Below are 13,820 nucleotides of genomic sequence, written 5' to 3'. Positions count from 1 at the left end.
TGGTGCGTTTTCCTCACCGCACTTAATGACTCTTATTGCAGGATCCTACCTTCCAGCTCCAAAGTGTAGCAGTCTGAGGCAGCAGTCACAAAGTACATGTCTGCAAATAGTGATGCCCTGATCTTTCCTGTCAGGTCCCAAGCTTTCACCATTTAAAATGCTTTGCTCCCTGATATGAACTGGTTTGGGACAGAATTAGGACTGTTACTTTACCCTTCATCAGATGAGGATTAGATAACAATATGCTGACTTAATAAACTAGTGGAGGAGGTTAAAATGTAACTAATGATAACCAAGTGATAATAATTTTCCACCACCAATAATTAACTATTTGGAATTCAGATGTTCCCAGGCACATGTCCAAGTCTTTCAAATTAAGGAGACTGGCCAAACAGCAGCTTGTAGAAACGTCCCTGTGGCTTTTCCTTGTACATCAGTGCCAAGTGACTCCTGTCAGAGCACACACCACTTCAGTTTCAGCTGAACAGCTTGTAACACTCTGTTCTTTGATGCACTGATGACCAACATGACTCCAGGTACATATTAAATGCTGTCTTCTGAGACCGCAACAGGTCCTAATCCAGAAAACACGGAGCTGAACAGAAATCTACTGACATTGTTTGGCATACTGAAGGCAGGCAGTTAAGAGAACAGTTAGCTAAAACACATGTGGGCTGAATTAGCACATAGATTTACAGATCTGTTTCTAATAGACATCAGAAACAGGTGTTAGGGCAGGCAGACTACAGGGTTATGGTACAGCTTGGAGTAAACTCCTTTGCTACCCATGAAAGGCTCATGAAGGGACTAGATCAGAAGGGAAATGGACAATGGTCTTGTTGGCGCACCACTACCCTCTGCCCTAAACTGTGTTGCTTGTCTCTTGCAGGTGAGTAAAGTCACTTTGGACACTTTACAAATTAAAATATTTTTATAGGCACTGAAATACTACAAAATAGTTGGCCCTCAAAGGGGTGACGGCTGTCTGATGCCAAATGAACATACATGTGGCAATCCCCCTTCATCTTCTTTGCTTTGCCAAGTGTTACAGCTCAGCCAGGGGCAAACACTTTCTGATGGGTGACACACTGAAAGCTGCAGAGATAACTGAGATAGCTTTCAGTGAGACAGCGCAGCTACTGGGAGTAATCAATACCTGAAGTCCCTGAGTGCTGAACAGACTCATTTAGCCACAACCTTGGCAAGGACCATTACCCTGTGTGGCACTCTGTGTTGACTAGAGCGCTTTGGGTACCCAAACACTGTAGTTAAAGCCAGCTTTGGAATCTCCAAGTAGCATGTCAGATGCAGATAGACAAGAACAGAGCTGAAAAAAGTGTTCACTGCAGCTGAAATCTCCCTTCTACCCATTCCTCTGCTCTCAGCAGTTCCTTTCTTCTTGCTTGTTTTGTGTTGGTGCTGACACTTCCCTGCCCACACTCTGAAATGATTCAACTTGATAAACCAGCAGAAAATCAATACAGAAGAAAAAAGCAAAGTTAAAAGGTTAACAGATTAAATTTTCTAAGAAAAGGACCTTGTGGCAGGCAAGACAATGAATGATGGGGTATGCAGATGTTGGGGAGAAGTGGAAAGGGAGTGAAGGGGGAAATGGCCTTTCACTGTCTTTTTTATGCCGTGAGAAATTAGTTGGCTACCGCTATATTGTCTCACTGAACTGCACTTTGCAACATATGCAGTTTGTATTTAAGGGACGTTACAAGGTCTGATCATTGGGTGGCAGCTCTGAGCGAATGTTTTTCTCTGACAGGACAAAACTTGGGGAACTGCTTAGCTAAACCAAAATAGCTGCTAAGAACTGTTTCCGTCATCTATAAACAGTCAATACACTTGAAATATAAATAATCATACTATAGCAATTTGAAATAGAAGAGACCACCAAGCGTCTGCAGCACTCTCATACCTTCTAGTTTTTCTTGCAGTAATGGGAATTTCCCAGTTTATGCTTATGCATCTCTGCAGTTGAGGCACAGAACATTTTGCAGGATGTCAGTTGTAATAAAGATTTCCTGTTCTCCAGATAATATTTATTTACTTTTCATTTAACCCTATGACTTCTACCTATCTCATGATATCCTGAATAATTCTAACCTTTGCTATTTCCACTGCAAATTATTTTTAATAGCTCATTAAAGAAATTACAACTACTATAAGAATAGGAGATAGTCACTGCAAGAACTCTTATCAGTCTTCAGCCTGCTATTAAATTCAATTCTTTATGCTGTAAAGCTTTCACTGAAATAAAACTTATGTTCTGAGCCACATCTATCCTGATGTAAGCCCAGTATTCCTAAAAAAAAGGGAGTGTTTACTGCAGATTATGCCTATAATGGAATAAAAGAAAAATCCAACACTGCCTGAAGTGACTAGAGATCACAACAAAGAGGGAGCAAGTGAACTGACTTAGTTGGCTTCAGTGGATTTCACTCTGGTGCACTGGGGTTGAAATACAATGTGTCTTAAGTTTAAAGGTATTTAAAACGTTTACCCATCAAGAGACAATGGTGATTTGAGAGTTAGGAATTACCTGTGTGTTCCCCTTGATAGTGGTAGAACAAAGGAGCCATGGGTCAGGAAAGCAAAAAAAAAAAAAAAAACAAAAAACCAAACCCAAATGATATGTTCCTCAGGGATCTCTTTGAGTTTGATTTGCCACAGAGTCCTCTCTGAGGATGTGAAATGTTGAGCGGGTGTTGTGGGACTGCAAACACAACCAAGGCTTGGTGGGATGAAGCTGCCAAGAGTAGTGACCCAGTATCAGAGGTGGGATCACTGCACTTGGAAAACAGTAAGAGAGGTTTAAGAGCAGCATCTCCTTACAGATGAACAATGGACTTTCTCAACTCTGGGCAAAACAGGTAAGTGGACCACATTACCAAGAAGCTTTCAGGTTCTGTTGCTGATTTTAGTAAAGAGGCCTACCAGTGTTTAGGCTGAGTTGCCATTTTATCTCTTTTAATAAAATTCCTTTTCTTTTAAACCCTTGGATTCATTGCTCTTGAGCAGGAAAACTGATTATCCAAGCTCATTATATGCTCAAGCAAAATAATTTTCTTTTCCTATAACCTGAGAGGCTTGAACTGAAATTGATTACCTATTTTTAGAAAGGAGCCCTAGCTAAATCTGTCTTCTCCCCGTGCCAATCACACCTATCAGGGGAATGCAAACCAACCCTATCTCAATGCAGATACATGGGAATTGTGGCCTATTCCTTTTACCAAATGCACAAATATATGTAAGAAAGGGGTAAGGTGGCTTGCGATCTTTTACCATGTTGGACTAGAAGCTGGAGAGGAAAGATAGCATTTGTGGAAATAAAATGGGATTATAATGGTGTGATTTTTCAAATTTTTGTCTTGGTTACATAAGACCCCTACATGCAGCATGCTTTTCTGAAAGCGGCTTTTCTGAATCTCAAAGCTGGCTATTTTCCTTTCCACAACAGCTTTCTTCAGCATTATGAACATCTGAATGACCTCAATATTCTGTGCATTGTCTTCCTTGCCGCTGATGGATATACCACCATGTACAAGCTATCTAATTTTTTAAATGGATTTCCAAAACTTATTTAGTTGGTGTGATGGGTTGACATTGACTGGCTACTAGATGCCACCAAGGTGTTCTATCACTCCCCCTCCTCAGCTGCACAGGGGAATTAAAATATGATGAAAGGCTTAGAGATCAAGATAAGGACAGGGAGGTTACTCAGCAATTACTGTCATGGACAAAAAAGACTCACCTTGGAGAATTAATTTAATTTATTGCCAATCAAATCAGAATAGGATAATGAGACATAAAAAACAAATCTTGAAACACCTTCCCCCCACTTCTCCCTCCTTCCTGGGCTCAACTTCACTCCCATTTTCTTTACCTCCTCCCCCTGAGCAGTGTAGGGGGTCAGGAAGTGGGGACTGCACTCAGTTCAGCACAGTGTTTCTGCTGCTCCTTCCTCCTCGTGTCTTCCTCTGCTCCAGCATGGGATCCCACCCACAGGAGACAGTTCTTCATTAACATCGCTAAAGTTGGTCCTTCCCATGGGCTGCAGTTCTTCACAAATTGCTCCAGTGTCTGTCCTTTCCATGGGGCACAGTCCTTCAGGAACAGACTGCTCCAGTGTGGCCTCTCCACAGGGTCACAGCTGCCTTTGGGGCACATCCACCTCCTCTGGCAGTGAATAACCTCCTCCCTCTCCTTCTTTACTCACCTTGCTGTCTGCATAGTTGGTTCTCTCATATTTTCACTCCTTCTTTCTTAAATATATTATCACAGATGTGCTACCGACATCACTGGCCGGCTCAGCTTTCACCAGCAGGAGGTCCATCTTAGAGCTAGCTGGAACTGACTCTGTCAGATATGGGGGATATCTGTCAGATATGGCATCTTCTCACAGAAGCTGCACCTATAGCCTTCCCACTACCAAAACCTTGACATGCAAACCCAATACACTTGGGGATCTTTCTGACTGATCTGCACCTTCTTACTGGGTTTTAGGTTGCGGACAGGAAACACTTGCCCACCCATAGTGGAGGAAAAATATGGTGCTGCAGGATTAAATATGACTACATTGTTCTCCAACACAGGTTCTTTGGGAAAAAAATACACCTTTTCAAAAAGTATGTAAGGACATTTTTGTGGGTTCTGAATGTCTGTGGATACCTATAGGGACAGTAAGATAGTCTCCAAATGTATCCAGGTGCGATTCAGGAGAAGAGGTTGGTGCTTGACCTGAAATGGAGACCATGACAGCAGTTTTCTCAGGAGAAAACTCATGGCAAGAGTGGTCGCTGGGGGGCTGGGGCTCCTGTGGGTCACAAGGTAACTCCCCAGCAGTGACAAGCGGTGGATGCATGGAGTCACTGGCTGATGGCAGAAACAGGCTCTCTGTGGTGATGTACTCCAAGGGGCACTGCTGAGGAGATGTGATACAGCTAAGAGCCTTTGGAGATTTCTGCTCTTCTGTTCTCATGTTCATGTCTTTCCTGCAGGCTGATGGGGCCAGTGAGACTTCTTTCTCATCGTCAAGGTGCTGCATCTTTTCCTTCTGAGCTGGGAGCAGGAAGGGCTGTGGAGGGCCTGCTCCTGGTTGTTCTTGCCCCTGTGGAGCCTGGGGGCAGCCTTCCTTTGGGAGGGTAACATACTGAAGGGAAACTGATTTCTCATGGGCTCCCGCTGGGTCCACTTCCAGGGTCTGATGCATATCAGGCTGGGAGGACAACACTGGGCTGTACAAGTATGTACATTGAAAGCAAAGCAAGTCTGGAAAGCAATACTTTCATGAGCAGCACTCTTGCATGGAAGCCTGGCAAACAGGCACGACAGACCAGCAGTCAGTGGGCAGGCAAGTGCAGATGATGAAAATTAGGTTTTATGTGTCAGTCTGGAAGTCTGACGGACTTTTTGGAGCCAGTGTAGCATGGGAAAAGTGCACTGTCTTTGCCTCAGCTCCATGGAACTCGCTGGACTTCTCTTCATCATCCTTGTCTGGTGAAAAAACACAGGGCTTAGCTGCTATTGTCAACTCTCTAACTGACAGCTCTCTAAGGTGATAACTGCATATATACAGGAGATGCTCTAAGGAGGAACACTCTCTTCCAGGAAGCCAGATGGCCACATCTCTTGTACCTTCCTCAAAAGATGCAGGCCTCATCCTTTTCTGTGCCACAGGAAGAGATCAGCTGTTTACTGCCAACTCCAACTTTTCTCAGTGCCAAGATAAACAAGTACATATCAGCTCTTAAGAAAAGCTATGTTTTTGCTGTAAATAAAACAGAGCCAGGGACCATTATTTTGTTCTCTGGTTAAATGGCATAGACTGGCTCTGTCCAAACTGTATAGCCATGGCAGTCTTCTGGGTCTCCCACAGTGTCTCTGCAGTTTAAAACACAGCTAAGGCTTTTTGTCTGTTTTTTTTAGTTCAAAGTGCATGACTTTGCATGACCGCTGTGTTACAGCAGTATTCATAGTGTGAAACAGGATGTGTGTTGCACGGCCTGGGTGCAAAGCCTGCTAGAATACTCTTGAAGGACACTGGACACAGCCTAACCTGGTACAGTCATGTCCATGTTGCCCACTGGGAATGGTTGCTACACTGTGCTATCTCTCAAACGGTGCCAGGATGTTTCAAGAAGAGCGCTAGCTGGCACAGACCAAACCATGGCAGGGAGAGTGCTGACAACAAAGCAGTGCAAGCAGTTACAATACAGTGCTTAACACTACATCTTGGCCCTGATTTATTTAGCAGTGTAGGTTCAGGCAATGTCACTACTAGCATCAGCATTTATGCAGCTCTCGAGCTTTCAGTGATACTTTGCAGTTAGTTCTTCAAAATAAAGGGCCCACCTCTCTTACGAGCACTGAATGTGAAGCTAGACAAAGGGAGAAGACAAAGACTTCAGAGAAATTGCAAACATAATCCATCTTTCCTTCACATGACTTAGAAAAGGCTATATTAAAAAGAGCTGACTCTCTCTCCTATGAGGCAGATAATTATCATGAAACCCAAGAGACAATTTAATTTGTGTCAGCCTCTCGATCTGCTCTGCTTCCTAGGATAGATTCCTGAACAGAGTACCGTGGTCATCTCCCCACTCCGTCTTTGAAGACCTGACACAAATTTGATGCTGTATGGACAATTTGGAGCTATTTCTGATCAGCCACACACTGTCTGGGACCACTGCAGCTCTTCTTTGTTCACATTCCCCTTTCAAAGTCAGACTTCGCTTCCAGGAGCAGAAAGTATGTCATTTGTAGAAGATGAAGAGTTAAGGGAATATGTATAGTTTTGTGAGAGGGAAGTTATGTTCAGGTGGGCTGGAAGAAATTCAGACAACAAGATTTCCACCCTATTAGGTCATTTCATTTTATTCAAACCTATTTCCAAAGGAAATGCAGAGAAAGAAAGGAAAGAGGTTCCTAACCCTAACACGAGGGAACTGGGGGTGTTTAGTCTGGAGAAGAAGAGGCTGAGGGGAGACTCATCGCCCTCTACAGCTACCTCAAAGGAGGTTGCAGAGAGCTGGGGATGAGTCTCTTTAACCAAGTAACAAGCGATAGGACAAGAGGAAATGGCCTCAAGTTGTGCCAGGGAAGGTTTAGACTGGATATTAGGAAGCATTTCTTTACAGAATGGGTTGCTGGGCATTGGAATGGGCTTCCCAGGGAGGTGGTGGAGTCCCCATCCCTGGAGGTGTTTAAGAGTCCGGCTGACATAGTGCTGAGGGATCTGGTGTAGCTGGAAGCTGTCAGTGTGAGGTGAATGGTTGGACTGGATGATCTTCAAGGTCTTTTCTAACCTAGATGATTCTGTGATTCTACCCTCAGACTTCCAGCCATGGAAGCCATTGTGGTTTGAGCCCAGAGGGCAACTGAGCACCCTGCAGCCGCTCACTCACCCCCTCCTCCCCAGCACTGTAAAGCAGAAAGATTAATCAAAAGGCTCAAGAATTAAGATAAGGATAGGAAGGGGTAGTTCACCAGTTATGGTCAAAGGCAAAAGACAGGCTAGTTAGAAGAAATAAAAGATATCACTTTAATTCAAAACACTAACAAAAACAACACTTAAATTGACAGAATGGGACAGTGAGAAGCATTACCATACCTTAAAAACACCTCCCCCCCCCGCCCTTCCCTTCTTCCTGGGATGAGTTTTGTTCCCAGTATCTCTACCTCCTCTCCTAGCAGCTCAGGGATATGGAATGAGAGCCACAGTTCACTGCTTCTTCCTCCAAGGAGGGGGAGAAGCATTCCTCTGCATTCTTCACCCTGCTCCACATGGCATCCCTCTCATGGGAGACAGTCCTCCAGAAACTTTCTCCTCTATGAGTCTTCCCTGCAGGATGCATTCTTCCCAAGATGCTCTGACATGGGTCACCTCCACATGTTGCAGTCCTCCTGGCACCAAATTACAACACTGCGGGCGGGCTTGTCTTCCCATAGAGTCATGGGGGTCCTCCACAGGCTGCTGGTGAACCTCTCTTCCTCCGGAGACCTCCATGGGTGGTAGGGGGGGCAGACCTGCTATCTCATCATGGGATACAGGGTGGCTCCCTGCTCTGGCACACCACCCCCCCTTCCTCCTCCTTCCTTATACTGACCTCAGTGTTCGCATAGCTATCCTTCTTGTCAGAAGTCCCAACACCCTCTCAGGTTGCCCCTCTTAAATACTTTATTGCAGAGGTGCAGCCACTGTTGCTAATTGGCTCAGTCTTGGCCAGAGGCAGGTCCAAATTGGAGCTGGGGGATCTTTCAAGAAGCTTCTCACAGGGGCTGCTGCTGTAGCCCCCTCCCCCGCTACCAAAATCCTTGCCACACAAACCCAGCACAAAAGTCAAGGTCTGCAGCTGCAGCAATTACAATTTCCATAGATGTTGGAAGGTGGATAAGGTGTACACAGGCTTAGGAGTTATACAGGTCAGAATGCTTTGTCCTCCCCATTGGAATGGGTGATATCCATGTAGAGTCTGTTCTTACCCCATAGTTAATAGGAACCTTTCAAGAAAGAAGAAGAGAACATGCTGCTTGCTTACTCATCCAGAACTTGAAAGCAGTTAATCTGCTCCACCTCCTCAGAAGTGTTTAGCCCATTGAAGACCATCTGGCTGGCTCACTGTTGGCTGATATATTCCTGAAGAAAGAAGATAAAGATTGTGACATGTCTGAGAAAAGAGAGATCATGTAAAGGCCAGGAAGAGCCAGGAGCCATGGGCACAAGAATGCTAGAAGCACATTTGTGATAGACATTTAAGAAGAGAATAAGGCATTCACATTGTATAATTAGGGGATATAACAAGCATAATCTTTTGGGGATGATCTTTGATTACTTCTCCATGTGGAAATTTTATGCTTGGTTGTACTCACCTTGTGAAGGGAAGCAGGAAAGAAGTTTAAAAGGTCATTCCCGCTCAGCTCCTCCATTAGCATTGCTGCCGTACTGCAAGGATGCAGACAGGACAGCTACCTTGTGAAGCAACCCCAGCTAGCTCATGGCTGGACCTAGCTTCAACCCCAGCTGAGAAAATATATTTTTCTATAGAGACATTTCAGCCATTAACAGTCCACAAATCCTTACAGAAGAAGCCTGCATGAAAAGTACCATTCTCAGTCTTCCATGTGAACTCCTCACTCCATTCACTCCAAGGCCCCTCATAATCCAGGGGTGTATTCACCCTTGCGCGCATTTTCGCCCTGTATTCTGTAGATGATGCCAGCATCTGCTGGGTGAAGATGAAAGGAGGTTCATCGTTGCTGATATTTAAGACAGTCTGGGAAGAAGAAAGAAGCACAAATGACAGAGGTGGGGTGAACTGTTCTTCCCTTTTGCCCAGCAAAGAGAAACCCGGGACTCCTGCACTTTCTGAGACTTACCTTTTTGTATTGGTTGTTTTTCCAGTACTCAACTTGGTATCTCTGTTTTATGAAGTTATATCCCAAAGTGTGTTTTGTCCACCTCAGTTCATACTCTTGGCTCTCTGTCACTGTTACCGACACATTTGCAAGTGGCAGCACCTTAACTGGAACACACAGAATGTCTCAGAGTACTTATCAACATCTTGGTCCAGCACGCCCTTTCACCACTGTGAATAGTTTCCAGAGACTGAAAACAGTGTTGGTTTGTGCAATGTAAGAACCCTCAGCTTTTTAACACTTCTCCGTTCTCTGCATCTTCATTTTCTAGCTGAATGCAGTTAAACACTAGACACATTAAATAACAGAAAATGCATATCCATTAATATTGACAGCGCTCCCTGTGTACAGAAAAGCAGTAAGGCAATCAATATTTGAAACATGTCTACTCGCGCACCACATTTCCACAGATTTTCAGCTCTCTTGGAGCTACTACCTGACATTTTCACCCACTGCAGGAGCTCTCCCAGCTTTAGCCTGTGAAAAGTAGCACCAGTACCACCAGGTACATGCAGGCAGAGATGATCCACCTGGTGCACCTCACTCAGCAGATGCGTCTGACCTCATCCAGTGCTGCAGGGGCCACTGCACAAACCTGCAAGAGCTCCACTGGCTTCATGAGAAATCACATAATGACACACTCCCCACAAACACCTCTCACCACAGCTCTCTGCCACCAGGGACACTCATGAAGGTCAATCACAGAGAAGTCACCAGGGTGACAGTCGCTCACGGAGAAGCTCTGGGTCACAACCCAAATTTCTGCACAGCAGTCCCCACTGCCACCACCTCCCTCATAGTAACAAGTGCCACTGAGGAACTCCACACCTGTAAGCCCCCTCTCCCAGACCTCTGGCCTGACACAGCGTCCAGTTCCTTCCTTCATCAGTCCCGGTCTCTTCCTCTTCCCACCCACTTTGCCTCACCACCACTGTCCTCAGTTCCACTTGCCCAGACAGGTATTTGTCCAAGAAACAACAAGAAGAAGCAAGAAACAACACAGCAACTCACTGTTCTTGTAGGCTTCAATCAGCTTCTCCTCTGTCTTGGCCCGGACAGACACACGGTACTGGCTCCGACTGCTGGAGTTGCTAACAGAGATCTCACAGCTCTGGACCACGTACGGGGCATGGGGCAAAGCCCTCTCATGCACGGGAGAGCACTCCTCTTCTCTGAGGGGAGAAAAAGAGGTTGAGCTGAGAGCAGGGGGAATAGGACAGGGCAGAAACTCCATGAGAGAGGCACAGGCACATTGCCATGGGCCAAGCACGTACGCTGATGCCAGAGTAGCCCTGAAGAACAAGCCAAAGAGGACAGAGGTGATGATCTCTTTCTTCACTTCCCAGCTGCACATCAGACGATCTGCACCGTTGAAGAGGCAGTGAAGGTTCCTGGGCTGAAGGCCACCTTCAGAGAAGATGAGAGCAAGTTAAGTGATAGGAAAGGTCTTTCTTCTCAGACAGAACTTCCCGCCCTGCAAGGCCCTGCTCCATCCCACGCTACCTTCAGGGGTCTCCCATGACGCCTCCGTGCTCCACTCGCTATACTGCCCAGAGAAGCCACTGGCCCGCCCCAGTCTGGCTCGCACGCGGGCAACGTAGCTGCTCCCTGGGACAAGGTTGTCACGGCTGAGATGGCAAAGTGTGGTGTTGGAGAGCAAGAGCGAGGCAGCTTTCTGTGGTTGGGAGAAAGGAGAGAGAGAGAGGAGGGAGGGAACTGGGGAGTTGGGGGTATGCTCAAAAACTACCAAAAAAAAAATGTGCATCCTCCTGGCAGGGGAAACAGCTTCACATGTATTTTGCCATTTTCCCACATGAACGCACAGGTTCCTCTTGGAATGTGCTTTAATTCCATCTGAGAGCATTTCAGGGCAAAATCAAATCCGACTCAAAATCAAGTGCGGTGTTTTTTTCAGTGAAGAACAGATCTTTGCATTCAACTCAGGACAAATGGCGTTTCACTAGGCAAGATACTTGCAACAGAAAGAGAACCCCTTCCACCTGACTTGAAACAACATTTGCTGCATCTTCTTATAGTGCCTGAGAATGGAAAGGCCGTTCATTTGCACAGCTTTTACCACAGGCTCTCAAGCACCCAAAACAGTGCAGCCCAAACCAGAACAGCCTGCCTCCTCTGCTCTTACCTCCCAGGACTCCCACTGCCGCTTGTAAGTGACTTCATACTGCAGTGCATTGCCCAGCCCTTGGCTTCCATCAGGTGCTTTCCAGGTCAGCAAGAAGTCTCCTGATCTCATCAAGATGACCGAGAGGTTTTGAGGTGGGAGGGTCTGAACTGGAAGGTGAAGGTACAACCCATGAGATGAGATAGTGAGGACAGGGACATGAAAATGCCTAGCTGATGTTTGATGAATGACAGGATCTGGATATTTAACAATTTCCCTGAATAGCTACAAATAATCCATGATTCTTTTTCACTGCACACTCTACAGGACTTGGAAATACATTCATGAACATAAGAGGAAAATAGGGACAGTGCTGCTGTTGTGGAGCTTTATAGCAACTTCATGAAAGAATATGCTGTAATGCATGTAGAGCATTCGTGATACCTTCCCTCAATCCCAATCAAGACACTGTTTAGCTAGCAAGTCTACACCCATTTTTTCCAGTGTCATCCAAGGTAGACGTATTTTTGTCTATTCCAAATGATCTGAATTTGAAGGCGGCAGTATGGCCTTATAAGCCATTTAAGTTCATTCTTGCTTACGTTTCAGGTTAAGGGCTGACCTAAGTATCTTTTTAGGATTAGATATTCAATACATTAATCTGAAAAAACTTTTAAATATACAAGAATAAAGACAAGAATTAGTGGTTCATCTTTACCATTCTGAAACAAGTAGACATTTAGATCTGCCTGCAGTGTCAGGTCAAATTTGAAGTTGTAGTTTTCTTGATCATATCCATGGATGTGACAGACCCAGTGCATTGTGAAGTTCTGGCAGTCAGCATGGTTTCAACTTTGTGGGACCTGCAGGTCATTTTTTTGTTCCTGGTTGCACAGAAAAAAACATGACTACCTGAAGAGGATGCTGTTAGATGGCTCAAAGTGTGGTTTCAGAAACCTTCTCCACAAGCTGTTTTATTCTGTTTCTAAATCAATGTTTATCATTGTTTTATGTTGGCATAATCCGGTAGTTCATTAAGTGACAAATAAATTTGCTAATATCAAGCACATCTGCTCTGTTCCCTCTTCCTTTTCTCAAAGGATGATGCACTCACAATAAAAATCTTGGGTTGGTAGGTGTCTGGGTTCTGAGCACAACCTCTTCCACAGCCTCACCCCTAGCAAGGAGTTTGGCTACCCATGCTCAAGGCTATCTAAACTGGAATCAATCTGGCTGAGGGCCTCCCCACCTTCACTTAGAAGCTGCTTATAATCTCAAGCCCTTGCCTTTGGTCCTTGCCTGAGCTATGGCACAGCCATATCTGTGCCTGGTGATACATGTTGCTGATTGTGATCTGTTGTCACAGATGCACTTGACCCCTCCTTAACCAAACTAGCAGTAGTTTGGTACAGGCTCCAAAGGAGATAAAGGCCTGAGCCATAGCTGTGCCAAGAACTCCTCTAGGAAACCCACAAAGGAGCAAAGCATAGTGAAGACCCATAATGCAATTAACACTTGAATAGCATGTGGTTTTTCCATAATTCATTTATCAAGGAACAGAGAAAGTTGTGGGTAAAAGGAGTCTCGTACATACCTCTCCCATTGTATGCAACTTGTCTACAAGTTAACCACTTTATTCCATAAATATGACAGCCTAAGTGAACCTTCTCTGATCTCTCCCTGCTAGGAAGCATGGCTGCATGGCAGTGATCTCCCCTTGAGCTGGGACACCTCTCAAAGTTGGTCCTTAAAGCAACAATATCTTTTACCAACAACAGATCACTGGATGAGCCCAATTTGAGTTCTCCCTGGACAGCAACTGGACTGCACACCAGGCAACTCTCCCCTTGAGCAGGGACACCTCTCAGTGTTAAGAGATACTAGTTATTTAGCTTAAATAAGTAAGTTTTAAATATAATAAATCACTTAGATTTATAATGTTGTGTGATTTAGTATGTTTTTTGCTTAACTTTACTTACTTAGCATGAGTAGGTGGATTTGCTGAAGCCTTAGGCTGCAAGCTGTAAACTTTCACCTAGATTTACTGAATGTGTACTTACTTAAGCAAAACAGGGCCTCCAGAGCCTGTGCAAAGCAGAAGATAAGGAGGCTTCAAGGCAACAACCACCAACAACAGCTGCAACTAGACAAGATAACAGCCTGTCTGGAGACAGTGAAGGAATCCAGTAAGGAGTCAGAAGGTCTCAGACCAGAATCACTATTAGAATCACAGAATCATCTAGGCTGGAAAGGACCCTGGAGATCATCTAGTCCA

General features: G+C 45.1%; 1 protein-coding gene and 1 pseudogene across 1 annotated transcript; both read right to left on the bottom strand.

Annotated features, from left to right (window-relative positions):
- Positions 1–4,434: 4,434 nt before the first annotated feature.
- LOC141958384 (uncharacterized) lies at positions 4,435–6,083 on the bottom strand (annotated as a pseudogene).
- A 2,502-nt stretch (positions 6,084–8,585) lies between these two features.
- LOC141958383 (cytokine receptor common subunit beta-like) lies at positions 8,586–12,366 on the bottom strand. Its single transcript, XM_074901170.1, has 8 exons — positions 12,264–12,366; positions 11,567–11,715; positions 10,927–11,098; positions 10,698–10,830; positions 10,435–10,595; positions 9,385–9,530; positions 9,113–9,281; positions 8,586–8,644 (listed from the first exon to the last, which is right to left on the bottom strand). Exons 1-8 carry the CDS (start codon positions 12,364–12,366, stop codon positions 8,586–8,588), a joined length of 1,092 nt encoding a protein of 363 aa, XP_074757271.1.
- Between the last annotated feature and the right edge of the window lie 1,454 nt (positions 12,367–13,820).

The sequence above is a fragment of the Athene noctua genome, chromosome 3 (genome assembly GCF_965140245.1).
Source record: "Athene noctua chromosome 3, bAthNoc1.hap1.1, whole genome shotgun sequence".
Lineage (NCBI taxonomy): Eukaryota > Metazoa > Chordata > Aves > Strigiformes > Strigidae > Athene > Athene noctua.
Note: the sequence above shows the minus strand (reverse complement) of the source record. Positions and strands in the feature narration are given on the sequence as shown.

Excerpts from the sequence above, each read along its gene's own strand:
- LOC141958383 (XM_074901170.1), bottom strand. The coding sequence starts at position 12,366 with ATGCACTGGGTCTGTCACATCCATGGATATGATCAAGAAAACTACAAC. Across the intron at positions 11,099-11,566 it reads GGCAGTGGGAGTCCTGGGAG|AAAGCTGCCTCGCTCTTGCT; the intron begins GTAAGAGCAGAG and ends TCCCAACCACAG. Across the intron at positions 9,282-9,384 it reads AAAACAACCAATACAAAAAG|ACTGTCTTAAATATCAGCAA; the intron begins GTAAGTCTCAGA and ends TCTTCTTCCCAG.